This window comes from Nerophis lumbriciformis, linkage group LG39, assembly GCF_033978685.3.
Source record: "Nerophis lumbriciformis linkage group LG39, RoL_Nlum_v2.1, whole genome shotgun sequence".
In the NCBI taxonomy this organism is placed as follows: Eukaryota; Metazoa; Chordata; class Actinopteri; order Syngnathiformes; family Syngnathidae; genus Nerophis; species Nerophis lumbriciformis.
The window spans coordinates 20,900,001-20,920,969 of NC_084586.2; the positions used below are offsets into that span (position 1 = coordinate 20,900,001).

The window sequence follows — 20,969 nt, forward strand, 5'->3', positions numbered from 1 at the left end:
CTAAAGGCATATTGTGTGTTGCTGCTCCTCAGACTAAAGGCATATTGTGTGTTGCTGCTCCTCAGACTAAAGGCATGTTGTGTGTTGCTGCTCGTCAGACTAAAGGCATATTGTGTGTTGCTGCTCGTCAGACTAAAGACATATTGTGTGTTGCTGCTCCTCAGACTAAAGGCATATTGTGTGTTGCTGCTCGTCAGACTAAAGACATATTGTGTGTTGCTGCTCCTCAGACTAAAGGTATAATGTGTGTGTTGTGTTGCTGCTCCTCAGACTAAAGACATATTGTGTGTTGCTGCTCCTCAGACTAAAGACATATTGTGTGTTGCTGCTCGTCAGACTAAAGACATATTGTGTGTTGCTGCTCCTCAGACTAAAGGCATATTGTGTTGCTGCTCCTCAGACTAAAGGCATATTGTGTGTTGCTGCTCCTCAGACTAAAGGCATATTGTGTGTTGCTGCTCCTCAGACTAAAGGCATATTGTGTGTTGCTGCTCCTCAGACTAAAGGCATATTGTGTGTTGCTGCTCGTCAGACTAAAGACATATTGTGTGTTGCTGCTCCTCAGACTAAAGGCATATTGTGTGTTGCTGCTCGTCAGACTAAAGACATATTGTGTGTTGCTGCTCCTCAGACTAAAGACATATTGTGTGTTGCTGCTCCTCAGACTAAAGGCATATTGTGTTGCTGCTCCTCAGACTAAAGGCATATTGTGTGTTGCTGCTTGTCAGACTAAAGACATATTGTGTGTTGCTGCTCCTCAGACTAAAGGCATATTGTGTGTTGCTGCTCCTCAGACTAAAGGCATATTGTGTGTTGCTGCTCCTCAGACTAAAGGCATATTGTGTGTTGCTGCTCCTCAGACTAAAGGCATGTTGTGTGTTGCTGCTCGTCAGACTAAAGGCATATTGTGTGTTGCTGCTCGTCAGACTAAAGACATATTGTGTGTTGCTGCTCCTCAGACTAAAGGCATATTGTGTGTTGCTGCTCGTCAGACTAAAGACATATTGTGTGTTGCTGCTCCTCAGACTAAAGGTATAATGTGTGTGTTGTGTTGCTGCTCCTCAGACTAAAGACATATTGTGTGTTGCTGCTCCTCAGACTAAAGACATATTGTGTGTTGCTGCTCGTCAGACTAAAGACATATTGTGTGTTGCTGCTCCTCAGACTAAAGGCATATTGTGTTGCTGCTCCTCAGACTAAAGGCATATTGTGTGTTGCTGCTCCTCAGACTAAAGGCATATTGTGTGTTGCTGCTCCTCAGACTAAAGGCATATTGTGTGTTGCTGCTCCTCAGACTAAAGGCATATTGTGTGTTGCTGCTCGTCAGACTAAAGACATATTGTGTGTTGCTGCTCCTCAGACTAAAGGCATATTGTGTGTTGCTGCTCGTCAGACTAAAGACATATTGTGTGTTGCTGCTCCTCAGACTAAAGGCATATTGTGTGTTGCTGCTCCTCAGACTAAAGGCATATTGTGTGTTGCTGCCCCTCAGACTAAAGACATATTGTGTGTTGCTGCTCCTCAGACTAAAGGTATAATGTGTGTGTTGTGTTGCTGCTCCTCAGACTAAAGGTGTGCTGGCGGCGGCGGTGGCTGCCCAGGTGGCCAGAGGAAGAGGAAGAGCCGCCCTAGCACGGGGAGCCTTCGTCAGCGCCGCCACTCCGGGATACGTCACGCCAGGTATGAGGAAGCCATTTTGTCATCTTTGATGCCAGCAGGTGTGTGGCAAGTTGCATCAGACGTGTGTGAGTGACGGGAGGAAAAGCTCGCCGTCAGACATCCGGTCATTTCAATATGAAATCACTTTTTATTTATAATATATTAATAATGATACTATTTGTATTCAATGGAAAAGATTAGTATTATATTTGCGTCTATAAGATCTCAGATGTTTGTATTTATATAGTAATTTATTTATATTTGATATTCATACGATGTACATACTATTTAAAAGATAAGATAAACACGTCTTATATTGGCGTCAATAAGATCTAAATTATCTTTGATTTCAGCAAATGTGAGATTTTCTCTTTATTCATATTATATTTATATTGTTTTTATTCTATTCTATTACATTTATTTTTATTCTAATAAAAGATGGTACAAATATTGTCTTAAATTAGAATATAAATATATATTTATTTGTAAAAATTATATACAAATTTATAATATATATATATTTATCAAATATATATATATATATATATATTTATTCAAATATATTTGCATTATTTATATTGTATTATATTTATGTTATTTTAAGATGTACAGTATCTCAGAGTATAGCAAATATTAAACTGTTTTTTTAATAGTATATTTTTATTTATAATTTATATTGTATAATATATATAAGGCAGCACGGTGGAGGAGGGGTTAGTGCATCTGCCTCACAATACGAAGGTCCTGAGTAGTCCTGAGTTCAATCCCGGGCTCGGGATCTTTCTGTGTGGAGTTTGCATGTTCTCCCCGTGACTGTGTGGGTTAGTGAGTGTAGTGGGTGGGAGGTGTTGTCCATAATGTGAGTGTAGCGGGTGGGAGGTGTTGTCCGTAATGTGAGTGTAGCGGGTGGGAGGTGTTGTCCGTAATGTGAGTGTAGTGGGTGGGAGGTGTTGTCCATAATGTGAGTGTAGTGGGTGGGAGGTGTTGTCCATAATGTGAGTGTAGTGGGTGGGAGGTGTTGTCCATAATGTGAGTGTAGTGGGTGGGAGGTGTTGTCCATGATGTGAGTGTAGTGGGTGGGAGGTGTTGTCCATGATGTGAGTGTAGTGGGTGGAAGGTGTTGTCCATAATGTGAGTGTAGTGGGTGGGAGGTATTGTCCGTAATGTGAGTGTAGTGGGTGGGAGGTGTTGTCCGTAATGTGAGTGTAGTGGGCGGGAGGTGTTGTCCGTAATGTGAGTGTAGTGGGTGGGAGGTGTTGTCCATAATGTGAGTGTAGTGGGCGGGAGGTGTTGTCCGTAATGTGAGTGTAGTGGGCGGGAGGTGTTGTCCGTAATGTGAGTGTAGTGGGTGGGAGGGGTGGCTGTAATGTGAGTGTAGTGGGTGGGAGGTGTTGTCCATAATGTGAGTGCAGTGGGTGGGAGGTGTTGTCCGTAATGTGAGTGTAGTGGGTGGGAGGTGTTGTCCTTAATGTGAGTGTAGTGGGTGGGAGGTGTTGTCCGTAATGTGAGTGTAGTGGGTGGGAGGTGTTGTCCATAATGTGAGTGTAGTGGGTGAGAGGTGTTGTCCATAATGTGAGTGTAGTGGGTGGGAGGTGTTGTCCGTAATGTGAGTGTAGTGGGCGGGAGGTGTTGTCCGTAATGTGAGTGTAGTGGGCGGGAGGTGTTGTCCGTAATGTGAGTGTAGTGGGCGGGAGGTGTTGTCCGTAATGTGAGTGTAGTGGGTGGGAGGTGTTGTCCATAATGTGAGTGTAGTGGGTGGGAGGTGTTGTCCATAATGTGAGTGTAGTGGGCGGGAGGTGTTGTCCGTAATGTGAGTGTAGTGGGCGGGAGGTGTTGTCCGTAATGTGAGTGTAGTGGGTGGGAGGGGTGGCTGTAATGTGAGTGTAGTGGGTGGGAAGTGTTGTCCTTAATGTGAGTGTAGTGGGTGGGAGGTGTTGTCCATAATGTGAGTGTAGTGGGTGGGAGGTGTTGTCCGTAATGTGAGTGTAGTGGGTGGGAGGTGTGGTCTATAATGTGAGTGTAGTGGGTGGGAGGTGTGGTCCATAATGTGAGTGTAGTGGGTGGGAGGTGTTGTCCTTAATGTGAGTGTAGTGGGTGGGAGGTGTTGTCCATAATGTGAGTGTAGTGGGTGGGAGGTGTTGTCCATAATGTGAGTGTAGTGGGTGGGAGGTGTTGTCCGTAATGTGAGTGTAGTGGGTGGGAGGGGTTGTCTGTAATGTGAGTGTAGTGGGTGGGAGGTGTTGTCCTTAATGTGAGTGTAGTGGGTGGGAGGTGTTGTCCATAATGTGAGTGTAGTGGGTGGGAGGTGTTGTCCATAATGTGAGTGTAGTGGGTGGGAGGTGTTGTCCATAATGTGAGTGTAGTGGGTGGGAGGTGTTGTCCATAATGTGAGTGTAGTGGGTGGGAGGTGTTGTCCATAATGTGAGTGTAGTGGGTGGGAGGTGTTGTCCATAATGTGAGTGTAGTGGGTGGGAGGTGTTGTCCATAATGTGAGTGTAGTGGGTGGGAGGTGTTGTCCGTAATGTGAGTGTAGTGGGTGGGAGGTGTTGTCCATAATGTGAGTGTAGTGGGTGGGAGGTGTTGTCCGTAATGTGAGTGTAGTGGGTGGGAGGTGTTGTCCATAATGTGAGTGTAGTGGGTGGGAGGTGTTGTCCATAATGGCTAGAAGTTTTGCTAGACTTCTCCTCTCTGACACCACCGCCAGAGAGTCTAACTCCACTCCCACCACGTTACTGGCCTTCTCTACCAACTTGTCCAGTCTGTTTGCGTCCCTCGCTCTCAGTCCGCTGCCCCAGCAGGCCACGGCGTATAAGAAGGCGCCCGCCACCACCGACTCGTAGAACATCTTCAACATCTTTGTACAGACGTTGAAGGATCCTAGCCTCCTGAGGAAGTAGAGTGTCCCTTCTTGTAGCGTGCCTCAGCGGGTTTTGACCCATTCAGCTTGTTGTCCATGTGTACTCCCAGGTATTTAGAATCCTCAACCATGTCCACATCCACCCCCCTGATGGAAACAGGTACTCCTCCTCCTTCCCAGGTCCACAACCAGCTCCTTGGTCTTCGTCACATTAATCTGGAGGTGGTTCTTTCCACACCATGTGACAAAGTCCTCCACCAGTGCCCTGTATTCCTCATCGTCATCATCCTCAATACACCCCACTATCGCAGAGTCATCACAAAAGTTCTGAAGGTGGCAGGACTCTTGAGTGATCGTGGAAATGGGTGGTGTAGATGGTGAAGAGGACTGTGCCCTGCGGGGCCCCGGTGTTGCTGACCAGCCTGTCAGACACATAGTCCTGCAGTCCCACGTACTGTGGTCTGTCAGTCAGGTAATCAACAACCCAGGACACCAAGAGGGCCTCCACCTGCATCGTCTCCAACTTCACACCCAGTAGTCCAGGCCGTATGGTATTGAAAGCACTGGAGAAGTCAAAAAACATGACCCTCACACTGCTCGCAGACTTGTCTAGGTGGGTGTGGGCTCGCTTCAGCAGGTAGATGACTGCGTCCTCCACTCCCAGTCGGGGCTGGTAGGCGAATTGGAGTGGGTCCAGGTGGGGCTTGACTGTAGGGCGGAGTTGTTCCAGGACCAACCTCTCCATGGTCTTCATGATATGGGAGGTTAGAGCCACCGGCCTGTAGTCCTTCGACATGCTGGGTCGCGTGCACTTGGGGATGGGGACCACGCATGAGGTTTTCCACAGTGTGGGGACTTTCTGCAGCCTAAGGCTCATGTTGAAGATGTGCTGGAGCACACCACACAGCTGTGGGGCGCAGGCTTTGAGTACCCTGGGGCTCACACCGTCAGGACCCGCAGCCTTGCCTGTGTGTAACTTATTAAGCTGTGCATTCACCTGTTCTGCAGACAGACACACTGGGGGGGGGTCTCAGGTGATTGGGGGAGGGGGGGTTCATCAAGCTGAGGGTGAGGTGTTAAGTGGGGGGAGGTAGTCATTGGAGTTGGGGGGATGTGAGGAGGGGAGGGGGGCGTGGATTGTTTCGCTGAAGTTGTCAGGGGGCCAGCTGGCATGTCTCGGGGGGGCAGGAGCTTGTCAGAGCCACTGTGTCAAACCTGTTAAAGAACTGGTTTAGTTCATTGGCCCTCTCTTTGTCTCCGTCCACCTCGTTCCCCCTGACGGTTTGAGGCCGGTGATGGTCTGCATACCTCTCTAAACCGCCTTCATGTTGTTGTCTTTCAGCTTCCCTTCCAGCTTCCTCCTGTAGTTCTCCTTGGCCTCCCTGAGTTTGGTATTCAGCAGCCCCTGAACTCTTTTCACCTCCTCCCTGTTATTAGCATTGAATGCTCTTTTCTTCTCATTCAGTAGGGCTTTGATGTCCTTGGTCACCCACGGCTTGTTGTTTGGGTAGCAGTTGACCGTCCTTGATGGAACATTTGAGTCAACACAGAAGTTGATATAGTCTGTGAGCCCGTCAATGTCCTCTCCATGAGGCTCCATGAGCACCTGCCAGTCAGTTACCTCAAAACAGCCCTGTAGTGTCTCTTGGACCCCTTCTGACCACCTTCTCACTGTTCTTTTGGTCACAGGCTGTCTTTTGACCAGAGGCACATAACAGGGGTTGAGGTAAACAAGGTTGTGGTCTGACTGGCCCAGCTCTGGTAGTCAAGGTCAAGGTCAAGGTTCAACTTTATTGTCCCCGCGGGGAAATTTGTCTTGGGCACAGTGCATCATTGCTTTCTTAACATACCCAAAAACAACAGAACAAAAACACAAGCACAGACACAACCACAACCATACAACTAACATTTAAACATCAGAACATGGAGCTTGATAGACATAGGTGGCACTTTGATGTAGGCATACAATCTACAGTATGGAGATAAAGATAAAGTACCAATGTGCATTGCACTAGAGCTCATGGATAAAGTGCTGTGTGCTAAAGTGCTATGTGCTAAAGTGCAATGTGATAAAAAAGTGCTAACCTATGTATTAAAATTCTATTGCACATTGTTGGTCAGCTTAATGGAGGCTGGAACAAAGGATAATTTAAGGCGGTTAGATTTGCATAGTGGGACCCGGAGTCTTCTCCCTGATGGCAGGGTTCCATATTCAGGAAAGAGTGGGTGTTGTGAGTTGGAAATAATTTTCTTAGCTTTTTTCCTAACTGCCTGCTCATAGATGTGAAGTGAAGTGAAGTGAATTATATTTATATAGCGCTTTTCTCTAGTGACTCAAAGCGCTTTACATAGTGAAAACCCAATATCTAAGTTACATTTAAACCAGTGTGTGTGGCACTGGGAGCAGGTGGGTAAAGTGTCTTGCTCAAGGACACAACGGCAGTGACTAGGATGGCGGAAGCGGGGATCGAACCTGCAACCCTCAGGTTGATGGCACGGCCACTCTACCAACCGAGCTATACCATATAGATGGTCTGTATAGGCTCATATTCTTTCCTCCCTACGATTTTCATTGCCGTTTTATGCATGCCGGCCAGTTTGCTTTTTAGCTTAACGGTTAGGTTGCCAAACCATGAGGTGATCCCGTATCTAATGATGCTCTCTACAATGGCACGGTAGAAAATCATCATGATATGGCTGCTTACGCCGTACAATCTTAATCTTCGCAAAAAATATAGCCTCTGTTGCAGTCTATTGCACAGTTTGTCAATATGTGTCTTCCAGCAGAGAAGATTATCAATATGAACCCCTAAATATTTATATGAGGATACCTGGGTGATTTCCTGATTTTTGATGACCACTGGCTCATGGTCAGTCACTTTCCTCGGATCCAAAACCATTTCCTGTGTCTTGGTCACATTTAAAATAAGATGGTTAGTGTCACTAAGTGGTATGGAGCTATACGCATCCTTGATGTTTGCGTACAGCAGGTCCAGGATCTTATTTCCTCTGGTGTGGCAGCTGACATACTGAGTGAAGTTGGGTAGTGATTTGTCCATAGTAACATGGTTCAAATCTCCCGAGATGAGGATGAGAGCTTTCGGGTGCTTGGTTTGGAGTCTGGCTATGGAGCTGTGGATGACATCACTGGCAGCTGCAGCGTTAGCAGAGGGGGGGGGGGTATACTGCCATCACGATAACATCCCTGGGCAAATAATATGGTCTGAGTCCTACAGCTAACATCTCTATATTCGGGTCACAGTGGCTCTCTTTTATTGTTATATGACCGGGATGACAATATTTCTTGTTAATAAACAAAGCAAGCCCTCCTCCTTTCCGCTTGCCGTTGGTTTGGTCCCGGTCAGCGCGCACCGTTTGAAACCCGTTTATAGAGACGTTACTATCCGGAACATCAAATCAAATCAAATCAACTTTATTTATAAAGCACATTTAAAATTTACCACAGGGGTAGCCAAAGTGCTGTACAATGAGCAGGTTAAAAGATAAAACGAGTACCGAGCAAACACAACACAACACAAACAGAACATGATAAAAAATAAATAATTAAAATAGAATTAATAAAAACATAAAAACATAAAAACAGGATCACAGCAGGTGTATTATGGGGCGCCATTGCAGGATGGATATCACTCAGTGTTAAAAGCCATGGAATAAAAGTATGTTTTTAAGAGAGATTTAAAAACAGGAAGAGAGGAGGCTTGTCTAACACTCAGGGGTAGGTCGTTCCAGAGCTTGGGAGCAGCAACGGCGAAAGCTCTGTCACCTCTAAGCTTCAGCCTTGTGTCAGGGACCGTCAACAGCAGCTGATCGGCTGATCTTAAGGATCGGGTGGGGCAGTAAGGCTGAAGGAGGTCGGAGAGATAGGTTGGCGCGAGGTTGTTTAGACATTTAAAAACAAATAAAAGGAGTTTAAAATGTATTCGGTAACGCACAGGGAGCCAGTGAAGGGACGCTAAAATAGGGGTGATGTGCTCACGTCTGCGGGTCTGTGTTAGCAGACGAGCAGCAGAGTTCTGTACGAGCTGCAGGCGGGCGAGGGAGGCCTGGCTAATGCCAACATACAGGGCATTACAGTAATCAAGACGAGTCGAGATAAAAGCGTGGATTAATTTCTCAAGATCATGTCTTGATAAAAGCGGTTTCACTTTCGCTATTTGGCGTAATTGATAAAAGCTTTTTTGAACGACGCTGCTGATTTGTTTTTCGAATTTAAAATCTGAGTCAAACTTTACCCCCAGGTTTGTGACAGAGTCGCTGAGATACGGGGTCAGAGTGCCGAGGTCAACGTTGGGGGAGGGAGAGCGACTTGGACCGAACAACATAACTTCTGTTTTGTCTTCATTTAGGCTCAGGAAGTTAGCTGAAAGCCAGACTTTGATGTCGTGCAGGCAGTCAATAAGACTTTGAACCGTGTTATTTTGTGCCATGGGAAAATAAATCTGGCAATCATCGGCATAAAAATGAAATGCAATACTGTACTTCCTAAGAATAGAACCAAGGGGGAGAAGGTAAAGCGCAAATAAAATTGGGGCAAGGATTGAACCCTGGGGGACCCCATGTGGTAAAGGAGCTGTGGACGACATAAAACTGTCTACTTTTACACAAAAACTCCTGTCGGTTAGGTACGACCGGAACCAGTTGAGGGCGGCGCCCTTAATGCCCACACAGTTCTCAAGACGAGTGATTAAGGTGGCGTGGTCGACGGTGTCGAACGCAGCAGACAGATCTAAAAGCACCAGGACAACATATTTACCAGAATCAGTGGACAGGAGGATATCGTTAAAAACTTTTAGAAGCGCTGACTCTGTGCTGTGGAGGGCTTTAAAACCGGACTGGAACAGCTCAGTGATACCATTATCCTCTAAGAAGGGCAGCAACTGACTGTAGACAACCTTCTCATGGTCGTGCAGCCACGTCTCAGTAAAACACATCAGGCTACACTCACGATATTCTTTCTGACTAGCAGCAAGCACCGACAACTCATCCATTTTATTTGAGTTTAAACATGCAGTGGTACGACCTCTACTTAAAAAACCCAGCCTCGACCCCTCTCTCCTCTCTAACTTCAGACCTATCTCTAATCTTCCATACATTTCCAAAATATTAGAGAAGGTTGTCTACAGTCAGTTGTTGCCCTTCTTAGAGGATAATGCTATCACTGAGCTGTTCCAGTCCGGTTTTAAAGCCCTCCACAGCACAGAGTCAGCGCTTCTAAAAGTTTTTAACGATATCCTCCTGTCCACTGATTCTGGTAAATATGTTGTCCTGGTGCTTTTAGATCTGTCTGCTGCGTTCCACACCGTCGACCACGCCACCTTAATCACTCGTCTTGAGAACTGTGTGGGCATTAAGGGCGCCGCCCTCAACTGGTTCCGGTCGTACCTAACCGACAGGAGTTTTTGTGTAAAAGTAGACAGTTTTATGTCGTCCACAGCTCCTTTACCACATGGGGTCCCCCAGGGTTCAATCCTTGCCCCAATTTTATTTGCGCTTTACCTTCTCCCCCTTGGTTCTATTTTTAGGAAGTACAGTATTGCATTTCATTTTTATGCCGATGATTGCCAGATTTATTTTCCCATGGCACAAAATAACACGGTTCAAAGTCTTATTGACTGCCTGCACGACATCAAAGTCTGGCTTTCAGCTAACTTCCTGAGCCTAAATGAAGACAAAACAGAAGTTATGTTGTTCGGTCCAAGTCGCTCTCCCTCCCTCAACGTTGACCTCGGCACTCTGACCCCATATCTCAGCAACTCTGTCACAAACCTGGGGGTAAAGTTTGACTCAGATTTTAAATTCGAAAAACAAATCAGCAGCGTCGTTCAAAAAAGCTTTTATCAATTACGCCAAATAGCGAAAGTGAAACCGCTTTTATCAAGACATGATCTTGAGAAATTAATCCACGCTTTTATCTCGACTCGTCTTGATTACTGTAATGCCCTGTATGTTGGCATTAGCCAGGCCTCCCTCGCCCGCCTGCAGCTCGTGCAGAACTCTGCTGCTCGTCTGCTAACACAGACCCGCAGACGTGAGCACATCACCCCTATTTTAGCGTCCCTTCACTGGCTCCCTGTGCGTTACCGAATACATTTTAAACTCCTTTTATTTGTTTTTAAATGTCTAAACAACCTCGCGCCAACCTATCTCTCCGACCTCCTTCAGCCTTACTGCCCCACCCGATCCTTAAGATCAGCCGATCAGCTGCTGTTGACGGTCCCTGACACAAGGCTGAAGCTTAGAGGTGACAGAGCTTTCGCCGTTGCTGCTCCCAAGCTCTGGAACGACCTACCCCTGAGTGTTAGACAAGCCTCCTCTCTTCCTGTTTTTAAATCTCTCTTAAAAACATACTTTTATTCCATGGCTTTTAACACTGAGTGATATCCATCCTGCAATGGCGCCCCATAATACACCTGCTGTGATCCTGTTTTTATGTTTTTATTTATTCTATTTTAATTATTTATTTTTTATCGTGTTCTGTTTGTGTTGTGTTGTGTTTGCTCGGTACTCGTTTTATCTTTTAACCTGTTCATTGTACAGCACTTTGGCTACCCCTGTGGTACATTTTAAATGTGCTTTATAAATAAAGTTGATTTGATTTGATTTGATTAGCCAGAGACCGCACGTTACCCATGACGACGGAAGGAAGATATGGTTTATACAGTATCTCCTTCTCTCCCTCCTCGCTTCAGTCCTCTTCTGTCTCGAGCGTCTCCCTTTCCCTCGACAGCCACGAGCACCTCCAGAAGTCCTTTTTAGCTCCTCCGGGATCTAGTTAGTTAGCGCCGGGTCCGTTAGCTGGATGCTAATAACTGGTGGCGCTAACAACTGTTCCCTGGTGTAGATGAAAGAGCCTCTCAACTGAGCTCTTCAGTAGCGTCCCCACCGTCAGTAGGACGAACAAAACACTTCTAAAGTGCATGTTAAGAAGGGCACGACTTGATAGAAAGTAAACGTAGAGTAAATGTAAAAATATAAAAAAGTACAAAGCGAACAAAAACAAAAGACAAGGACGGAGCGAACTGCAGCAGTCTAGATCGACGCATGCGCACACAATTATTTGAAGTACTTCAGATTATTGTTTTGTATGTATGCATAGATATATAAAAATTAGGGATGCATACCTGCCAACTTTTGAAATCAGAAAAACCTAGTAGCCAGGGTCCAAGGGCCGCAGGCCCCGGTAGGTCCAGGACAAAGTCCTGGTGGAGGGTTCAGGGCTTCGCCCCCCGACGCAAAATGATTATTAGCATTCAGACAGGTTAAAATGTTGCTAAAACCATCACTTTTCTATCAGTCACAGTGACTTTTCAAAACAAAAATATTACAGCAAAAATCATATGGGTTGATTGACATGTTTATTCTGTAAGCTAACTTCAATAGTTTGAAATTATTTTGACAGTTAATGCCAGTTATCCTGTCAACCTTTCACAAGACTTCAATTTGTTCATTGAAAGTATAAACAGTATAAACACTTTTTACAGTAAACAAATGGTAAAACAGTAATAAACAATTCCATTAAAAAAAAAATTGGTGTCATTATTAACTTTCTGTCCAAGCTTGTATAATCTACTGCCTTGTTCAATTGTAAAAAATATTCTGTGCCTAAAATTCACATTTCTATCACAATTATCATACTGTAAACATGGTAAGCTAACTTCATTAAAATTAATAGTCCTGTCAATAGCATGGAATTACAATTCAAATGTAGTTTTTTTGTAAGCCTTTCAAAAGAATTCAAAATATGAAAAATTAATGAAAATTAATTGAAGCCATCAGACACTTGAAAAGTGGCACATCACATCTCTAATGTAATCATTTGAACTTTTCAACAGAAATAGCACTGCAAAAATATTAAGGACATACTTCTGTATTTTGGTAGTTATGCTGTCAACATTTAACAAGATTTCTTCAACTTGGACTTGAAAGCATAAATAGTATAAACACTTTTAACAGTATGTCGTGCTGTGAAATACAGCCGACAGGATTGCGCACCAAACACGAAGCAAGGTCAAAGCGCATGCATGGTGCAGGAGAACAAAGGACTTCTTTCATTTAAGGTTTGTGATAAACCATCAAACTCATTCATTAAAAGGACTCTATAGTAATATAAAGCGAATTTTTCTGGACATTATCATGCAAGAAAAGTTTATTTTTGGGACCGCGATCACCGCGTAATGATTTTTAAAGGTTGCATTACAAACATTTAACTGTCCCATGTGATCAGCCAGTGCGATTGGAAGTCCATGCTCAATTATTGCCTCCGTAAATAAAACTTCGGCATTTATCACATCCAAAGAATCTGTTTGGGCGACGAAAAACGTTGAAAGTTTTCCACTTGTATCGCTAGCAACGGCATTAGACTTGTGTTTTTTTGTCCCAACGTGGTCTTTTACATCGCTAATTCCTCCGTGTCCGATCGAAAAATCTTGTCTGCACAAGGTGCAATTCGCGTAGTTTTCACCCTTTTTTTTTTTTTAAATTAATGAAAAACCGTATTTTTTATCACTGCAACCGTGACCCGGAATAGGTTGATGAAAACCGTACGAATTACGGGAAAACCGGAGTAGTTGGCAGGTATGGGGATGTAACAATAAACGGTATAATAATAAACAGTGGTAAAATTCCAGACGATTAGTAACACTGTTTACATTTTTAATTAGCGAAAAGCTGTCATTTATGAATGCATTTTAGGCAACACTGCTTACTTCCTGAATGCTGAAGCGCTGCAGCGTCTGCACATGCTCACTAGAGCCGTTAGGCTTGAGAAAAGATGGCAGCGACTACACGGACTTTGTTTTGAAAAGCCCATCGCTTCCTTTTCAATGGCTTCTACCTCATAATAAACAGTATGTGTGAGTGTACCATGTGACCTCATGATAAACAGTATGTGTGAGTGTACCATGTGACCTCATGATAAACAGTATGTGTGAGTGTACCATGTGACCTCATGATAAACAGTATGTGTGAGTGTACCATGTGACCTCATGATAAACAGTATGTGTGAGTGTACCATGTGATGTGAGTGTACCATGTGATGTGAGTGTACCATGTGACCACCCGCTTCTCACCAGCAGGTTTCGGGACGCCGTACGCCTACAGCCACGCTGCCGCCGCAGCTGCCGCCGCCGCCGCCGCTGCTCCCGCCTACGGTATGTTTCTTTATTTCCTGTTTGTCCTTTCTGCTCCCTGACAGCTTTCTAAACAATCACTTTATAACAACACGCTTTCTAAACAATCACTTTATAACAACACGCTTTCTAAACAATCACTTTATAACAACTACAATCTCGCTAAACAATCACTTTATAACAACACGCTTTCTAAACAATCACTTTATAACAACAACAATCTCTCTAAACAATCACTTCATAACAACACGCTTTCTAAACAATCACTTTCTCTCTAAACAATCACTTCATAACAACAACAATCTCGCTAAACAATCACTTTATAACAACAACAATCTCTCTAAACAATCACTTTATAACAACAACAATCTCTCTAAACAATCACTTTATAACAACACGCTTTCTAAACAATCACTTCATAACAACAACAATCTCACTTAGTGGCTTCCAAGGTTCATGTCTTACCTTTCCTTGGACTTGCTGTGATTGGTGGCTGCTGTGTGTACTACTTACTGGTGTGTACTACTTACTGGTGTGTACTACTTACTGGTGTGTACTACTTACAGGTGTGCACTACTTACTGGTGTGCACTACTTACTAGTGTGTACTACTTACTGGTGTGTACTACTTACTGGTGTGTACTACTTACTGGTGTGTACTACTTACTAGTGTGTACTACTTACTGGTGTGTACTACTTACTGGTGTGTACTACTTACTCGTGTGTACTACTTACTCGTGTGTACTACTTACTGGTGTGTACTAGTTACAGGTGTGTACTACTTACTGGTGTGTACTACTTACTGGTGTGTACTACTTACTGGTGTGCACTACTTACTGGTGTGCACTACTTACTGGTGTGTACTACTTACTGGTGTGCACTACTTACTGGTGTGCACTACTTAAAGTTAAAGTTAAAGTTAAAGTAGCAATGATTGTCACACACACACTAGGTGTGGCGAAATTATTCTCTGCATTTGACCCATCACCCTTGATCACCCCCTGGGAGGTGAGGGGAGCAGTGGGCAGCAGCGGTGGCCGCGCCCGGGAATCATTTTGGTGATTTAACCCCCAATTCCAACCCTTGATACTGAGTGCCAAGCAGGGAGGTAATGGGTCCCATTTTTATAGTCTTTGGTATGACTCGGCCGGGGTTTGAACCCACAACCTACCGATCTCAGGGCGGACACTCTAACCACTAGGCCACTGAGTAGGTTACTGGTGTGCACTACTTACTGGTGTGTACTTCTTACTGGTGTGTACTACTTACTGGTGTGCACTACTTACTGGTGTGTACTACTTACTGGTGTGCACTACTTACTGGTGTGTACTAGTTACAGGTGTGCACTACTTACTGGTGTGTACTACTTACTGGTGTATACTACTTACTGGTGTGCACTACTTACTGGTGTGTACTACTTACTGGTGTGCACTACTTACTTGTGTGTACTAGTTACAGGTGTGCACTACTTACTGGTGTGCACTACTTACTGGTGTGTACTACTTACTGGTGTGTACTACTTACTGGTGTGTACTACTTACTGGTGTGCACTACTTACTGGTGTGTACTTCTTACTGGTGTGCACTACTTACTGGTGTGTACTTCTTACTGGTGTGCACTACTTACTGGTGTGCACTACTTACTGGTGTGTACTACTTACTGGTGTGTACTACTTACTGGTGTGCACTACTTACTGGTGTGCACTACTTACTTGTGTGTACTACTTACTGGTGTGCACTACTTACTGGTGTGCACTACTTACTGGTGTGCACTACTTACTGATGTGCACTACTCACTGGTGTGCACTACTTACTTGTGTGTACTACTTACTGGTGTGCACTACTTACTGGTGTGCACTACTTACTGGTGTGCACTAGTTACAGGTGTGCACTACTTACTGGTGTGTACTAGTTACTGGTGTGTACTACTTACTGGTGTGCACTACTTACTGGTGTGTACTACTTACTGGTGTGCACTACTTACTGGTGTGCACTACTTACTGGTGTGCACTACTTACTGGTGTGTACTACTTACTGGTGTGCACTACTTACTGGTGTGCACTACTTACTGGTGTGTACTACTTACTGGTGTGTACTACTTACTGGTGTATACTACTTACTGGTGTGCACTACTTACTGGTGTGTACTACTTACTGGTGTGCACTACTTACTGGTGTGTATTAGTTACAGGTGTGTACTACTTACTGGTGTGCACTACTTACTTGTGTGTACTAGTTACAGGTGTGCACTACTTACTGGTGTGCACTACTTACTTGTGTGTACTAGTTACAGGTGTGCACTACTTACTGGTGTGCACTACTTACTGGTGTGCACTACTTACTGGTGTGTACTACTTACTGGTGTATACTACTTACTAGTGTGTACTACTTACTGGTGTGTACTACTTACTGGTGTGTACTACTTACTGGTGTGTACTACTTACTGGTGTGTACTACTTACAGGTGTGCACTACTTACTGGTGTGCACTACTTACTAGTGTGTACTACTTACTGGTGTGTACTAGTTACTGGTGTGTACTACTTACTGGTGTGCACTACTTACTGGTGTGTACTACTTACTGGTGTGCACTACTTACTGGTGTGTACTTCTTACTGGTGTGTACTACTTACTGGTGTGTACTACTTACTGGTGTGCACTACTTACTTGTGTGTACTAGTTACTGGTGTGCACTACTCACTGGTGTGCACTACTTACTGGTGTGTACTAGTTACAGGTGTGCACTACTTACTGGTGTGCACTACTTACTGGTGTGTACTACTTACTGGTGTGCACTACTTACTGGTGTGTACTACTTACTGGTGTGTACTACTTACTGGTGTGTACTACTTACTGGTGTGCACTACTTACTGGTGTGCACTACATACTGGTGTGCACTACCTACTGGTGTGCACTACTCACTGGTGTGCACTACTTACTTGTGTGTACTAGTTACAGGTGTGCACTACTTACTGGTGTGCTGCCAACAGAGGCGCTGTAGTCACTAGTAACTAGTTGACGAGCCTGAATAAGTCACCAGTAACTAGTAAGTAGTTGACAAGCCTGAAGAAGAGCTTCTTTTTGTTTCCAATGAGCAGAAAAAAGAAGGAAATATTTTTGCATCTGCTGCCTCGTTCTTGTCACGTTGCCTACGTGCGTAAACCACCACCAATACTGCTGTTTGACTTTTTATAGGAGAATATTTCTAAATGTTTGCACAGCATGATCCTTCCCAACAAATATCTGCTGAAGAGACGAGGAGTCTCTCTAATCCTGTCTCCTGCTTTCTCTTCCTCCTTCCTTCTAACAACTAACCCTAGCGAGGCAGCGTCCTGCCTAGCATTGTGGGCGTGTCCTCCTAGCGAGGCAGCATTGTGGGCGTGTCCTCCTAGCGAGGCAGCATTGTGGGCGTGTCCTCCTAGCATTGTGGGCGTGTCCTCCTTTCAAAGCTGCTGTTCTTCCTCCTCAGGTGTGCCCAAAGGAATGCTTCTGTTGCCCGTCATGAAAGTGCCCGCCTACCCCGTCCCTCACTACCACTTCTTTTAGGACACACCTTGCTGGGGAAATGACTATTGTTATTATTCATATTCATCTTCCCAGCCAGGATCATACTGCAGGGTTTTTTTTCCAAGTCAAGCACTTGAAGGATTTGTTTACTGTGAATTTGAAATCTCTCCACTTTATTTTCTGACTTGTTTGGCAAGAAGAAGTTGATTTGTGTAAAAAAAAGAAGAAGAATCTAATAGCAATCATTGTGTTGGAATAAAGTTTATTTCTATAAAAGTGCAACTCTGCCTGCTGTCTTTTTGCTGAGGTATGAAAACACCAACCTATTTATTAGTCACCTTTGGAATGGCTGTCTTTAAGGTGAAGTGGGGTGGTATTTTGCTTTTCGCGACACCTAGTGGTTACAGTCATTTATGGAGTTAACCTCACGATGCAGTAAGCTGAATGATGCGGACACATTTGTTACTGGATATTTTCTAAAATGCCTTGGAGACTTTGTATGTATGTGTAACTATAATTATTTGTTAGTTGTTTATATTGACAAATTGTTAAGTGATTATTACCTATGTCTATTGTGTGCTTAGCTGTCGTGTAGCTGCTAGTAGCCTATATAGCCTAGCATGTTTACCTTTTGTAAATGACTTTGGTAAAATAGAAGACATTGTGTATATGTGTATATATATATATATATATATATATATATATATATATATATATATATATATATACACATATACATACATACATACATATATGTATATATATATATATATATATATATATATATATATATATATGTATTACATATGTATAATATATATATTTAATATATGTGTATATATATGTATATATATATTATATGTATGTATATGCATGTATATGTTTGTGTTTATATAGGTAAAATGTATATACATATGTATAATACATATATGTTTAATATATGTATATATGTATATATATATTTTTTATATATATATATATACACTATATATATATTTTTTTTTTTTTATATATATACACTATATATATACACTATAAATATATATATATATATATATATATATTTTATATATATATATATATATATATATACGTATGTACACATATTTAATATAGTAAGTGTTTTGACAACAGCGCACCTAATGGCTGCAAAATAACAAAATAAATTAAGATTTATTTAAAATAAAACATTCATTAAATATTTTTTACAAATATTTTCCCACATAAATATGGTGTTTACTTCTAAAATATATATTTTTTCAAATATAGATTTAATACTGCCAACATAAACAGCGATTTTGCTGGATTTAAAGCGTGAACTTTTAAATTGATTTTTACAATATACTAAATAAAAAATTATATATTGTTATATATATGTACATATATGTGTGTATGAATATATATATATGTGTGTGTGTGTATGTATATTTATAAATATGTGTGTATATATATATATGTATATATATATACACACACACACATATATACATATATATATATATATGTATTTAATGGTATTGTTTTGACATCAGCGGACCTTGTTGGATGCAAAATTGACAAAATAAGTTTATTAAAAAAAACATTCATTAAATATATTTTTTTTATATTTTCCCACATAAATCTGGTGTTTACTTCTAAAATGTTATTTTTTTCAAATATAGATGTAATAGTGAGGACATAAACAGCAACCCTGCTGGATTCATAGCGGCAACATTTTTTAATGTGATTTATTATTACAATAAATAATGTATTTCTATGTGATTTATTATTACAATATAATACACTAAATAATTATTTTAATGTGATTTATTATTACAATATAATACACTAAATAATGTATTTTGAAGTATGTTTTCCAATCTCCCACATAAACGTGTAAAAGTGTATTACTTCAAAGACTAGCCTGTTAGCTTAGCATCAAATCAGCTGTTCATTTCTGGCGAACAATCTGTGGGAGGTCTCACTCCTGCGTGTTTTTGCTTGCAGGAGGTCTTTTCATTGACAATCCCTTCTACCAGCCACGGGCCCTGGCCCCCTTCATCATCCACCTGGGCCCCCAGGATCTCTTCTCTGACTTCTAGACTAAGCTCCTCCTCTTTTCCCGCCTTTCTCTCGTCCTTCCTCTGTGACGGCGACCAGACGGCGTCCGCTACACGTACATGAAAGCAATACTCGGAGACAAGCTGCTCTTTTCTAGCAATACAGAATGTGGTCCATATCAATAATGGTGATTGTATCCACCTGATATTATACTCTAGATGTAAATACACCTTCTATATTATATCACACATATACAACTTTCTTCTTCCACTTTTCTATAAGCTCCTGTCTACAATGTGTATCCACAATATATACTCTATCTTTGCTATTTACTTCCTCTTTCTCCACACACACTTCCTGTCGGCCAGCACATCTTTCAAATGCGGGCAGGGGTGTGGCGTGTGTGTGTGTGTGCGTGCGCGCGTGTGTGTGTTTGTGTTTGTGTGTGCACAACATATGTCCCGCTTTAAAGACAGCGTCCTCCGCAGTAAACATGTAATGGGGGGGGCTCAACCCCAATGTCTACTGCAGAGGACCTAGTCTGACAGGAGTACTATGTATATTTTCCAAGTGCAGTACTTAGTACAAGGTAATACTGCACAGTGCAGTACTTAGTAGGAGGTAATACTGCACAGTGCAGTACTCATACCTGCCAACTACTCCGGTTTTCCCGTAATTCGTGCGGTTTTCATCAACCTATTCCGGGTTACGGTTGCAGTGATAAAAAAATACGGTTTTTCATTAATTAAAAAAAAAAAAAGGGTGAAAACTACGCGAATTGCACCTTGTGCAGACAAGATTTTTCGATCGGACACGGAGGAATTAGCGATGTAAAAGACCACGTTGGGACAAAAAAACACAAGCCTAATGCCGTTGCTAGCGATACAAGTGGAAAACTTTCAACGTTTTTCGTCGCCCAAACAGATTCTTTGGATGTGATAAATGCCGAAGTTTTATTTACGGAGGCAATAATTGAGCATGGACTTCCAATCGCACTGGCTGATCACATGGGACAGTTAAATGTTTGTAATGCAACCTTTAAAAATCATTACGCGGTGATCGCGGTCCCAAAAATAAACTTTTCTTGCATGATAATGTCCAGAAAAATTCGCTTTATATTACTATAGAGTCCTTTTAACGAATGAGTTTGATGGTTTATCACAAACCTTAAATGAAAGAAGTCCTTTGTTCTCCTGCACCATGCATGCGCTTTGGCCTTGCTTCGTGTTTGGTGCGCAATCCAGTCGGCTGTATTTCACAGCACGACATACTGTTAAAAGTGTTTATACTATTTATGCTTTCAAGTCCAAGTTGAAGAAATCTTGTTAAATGTTGACAGCATAACTACCAAAATACAGAAGTATGTCCTTAATATTTTTGCAGTGCTATTTCTGTTGAAAAGTTCAAATGATTACATTAGAGATGTGATGTGCCACTTTTCAAGTGTCTGATGGCTTAAATTAATTTTCATTCATTTTTCATATTTTGAATTCTTTTGAAAGGCTTACAAAAAAACTACATTTGAATTGTAATTCCATGCTATTGACAGGACTATTAATTTTAATGAAGTTAGCTTACCATGTTTACAGTATGATAATTGTGATAGAAATGTGAATTTTAGGCACAGAATATTTTTTACAATTGAACAAGGCAGTAGATTATACAAGCTTGGACAGAAAGTTAATAATGACACCTATTTTTTTTTTTAATGGAATTGTTTAGTACTGTTTTACCATTTGTTTACTGTAAAAAGTATACTTTC

The 20,969-nt window shown here is 42.3% G+C and overlaps 1 protein-coding gene across 5 annotated transcripts in view; it reads left to right on the plus strand.

The window, feature by feature from the left end:
* Nucleotides 1-20,654, plus strand: part of strbp (spermatid perinuclear RNA binding protein) — a 195,440-nt gene extending 174,786 nt beyond the window's left edge. The window contains exons 16-19 of one of the 5 annotated variants that reach the window (XR_009811779.2): nucleotides 1,566-1,680; nucleotides 13,612-13,686; nucleotides 19,154-19,796; nucleotides 19,829-20,654. Coding sequence is in view for 3 of the 5 variants with exons in the window: in XM_061931932.2 (XP_061787916.1) it covers nucleotides 1,566-1,680; nucleotides 13,609-13,686; nucleotides 19,154-19,248 (288 nt within the window). In the remaining 2 variants the exon portion in view is untranslated. Of the gene's footprint in view, nucleotides 1-1,565; nucleotides 1,681-13,608; nucleotides 13,687-17,129; nucleotides 17,469-19,153 lie in introns of those variants that run through there. The other 4 variants (XR_009811778.2, XM_061931932.2, XM_061931935.2 and 1 more) reach the window with 4 other exon arrangements.
* Nucleotides 20,655-20,969: the final 315 nt, after the last annotated feature.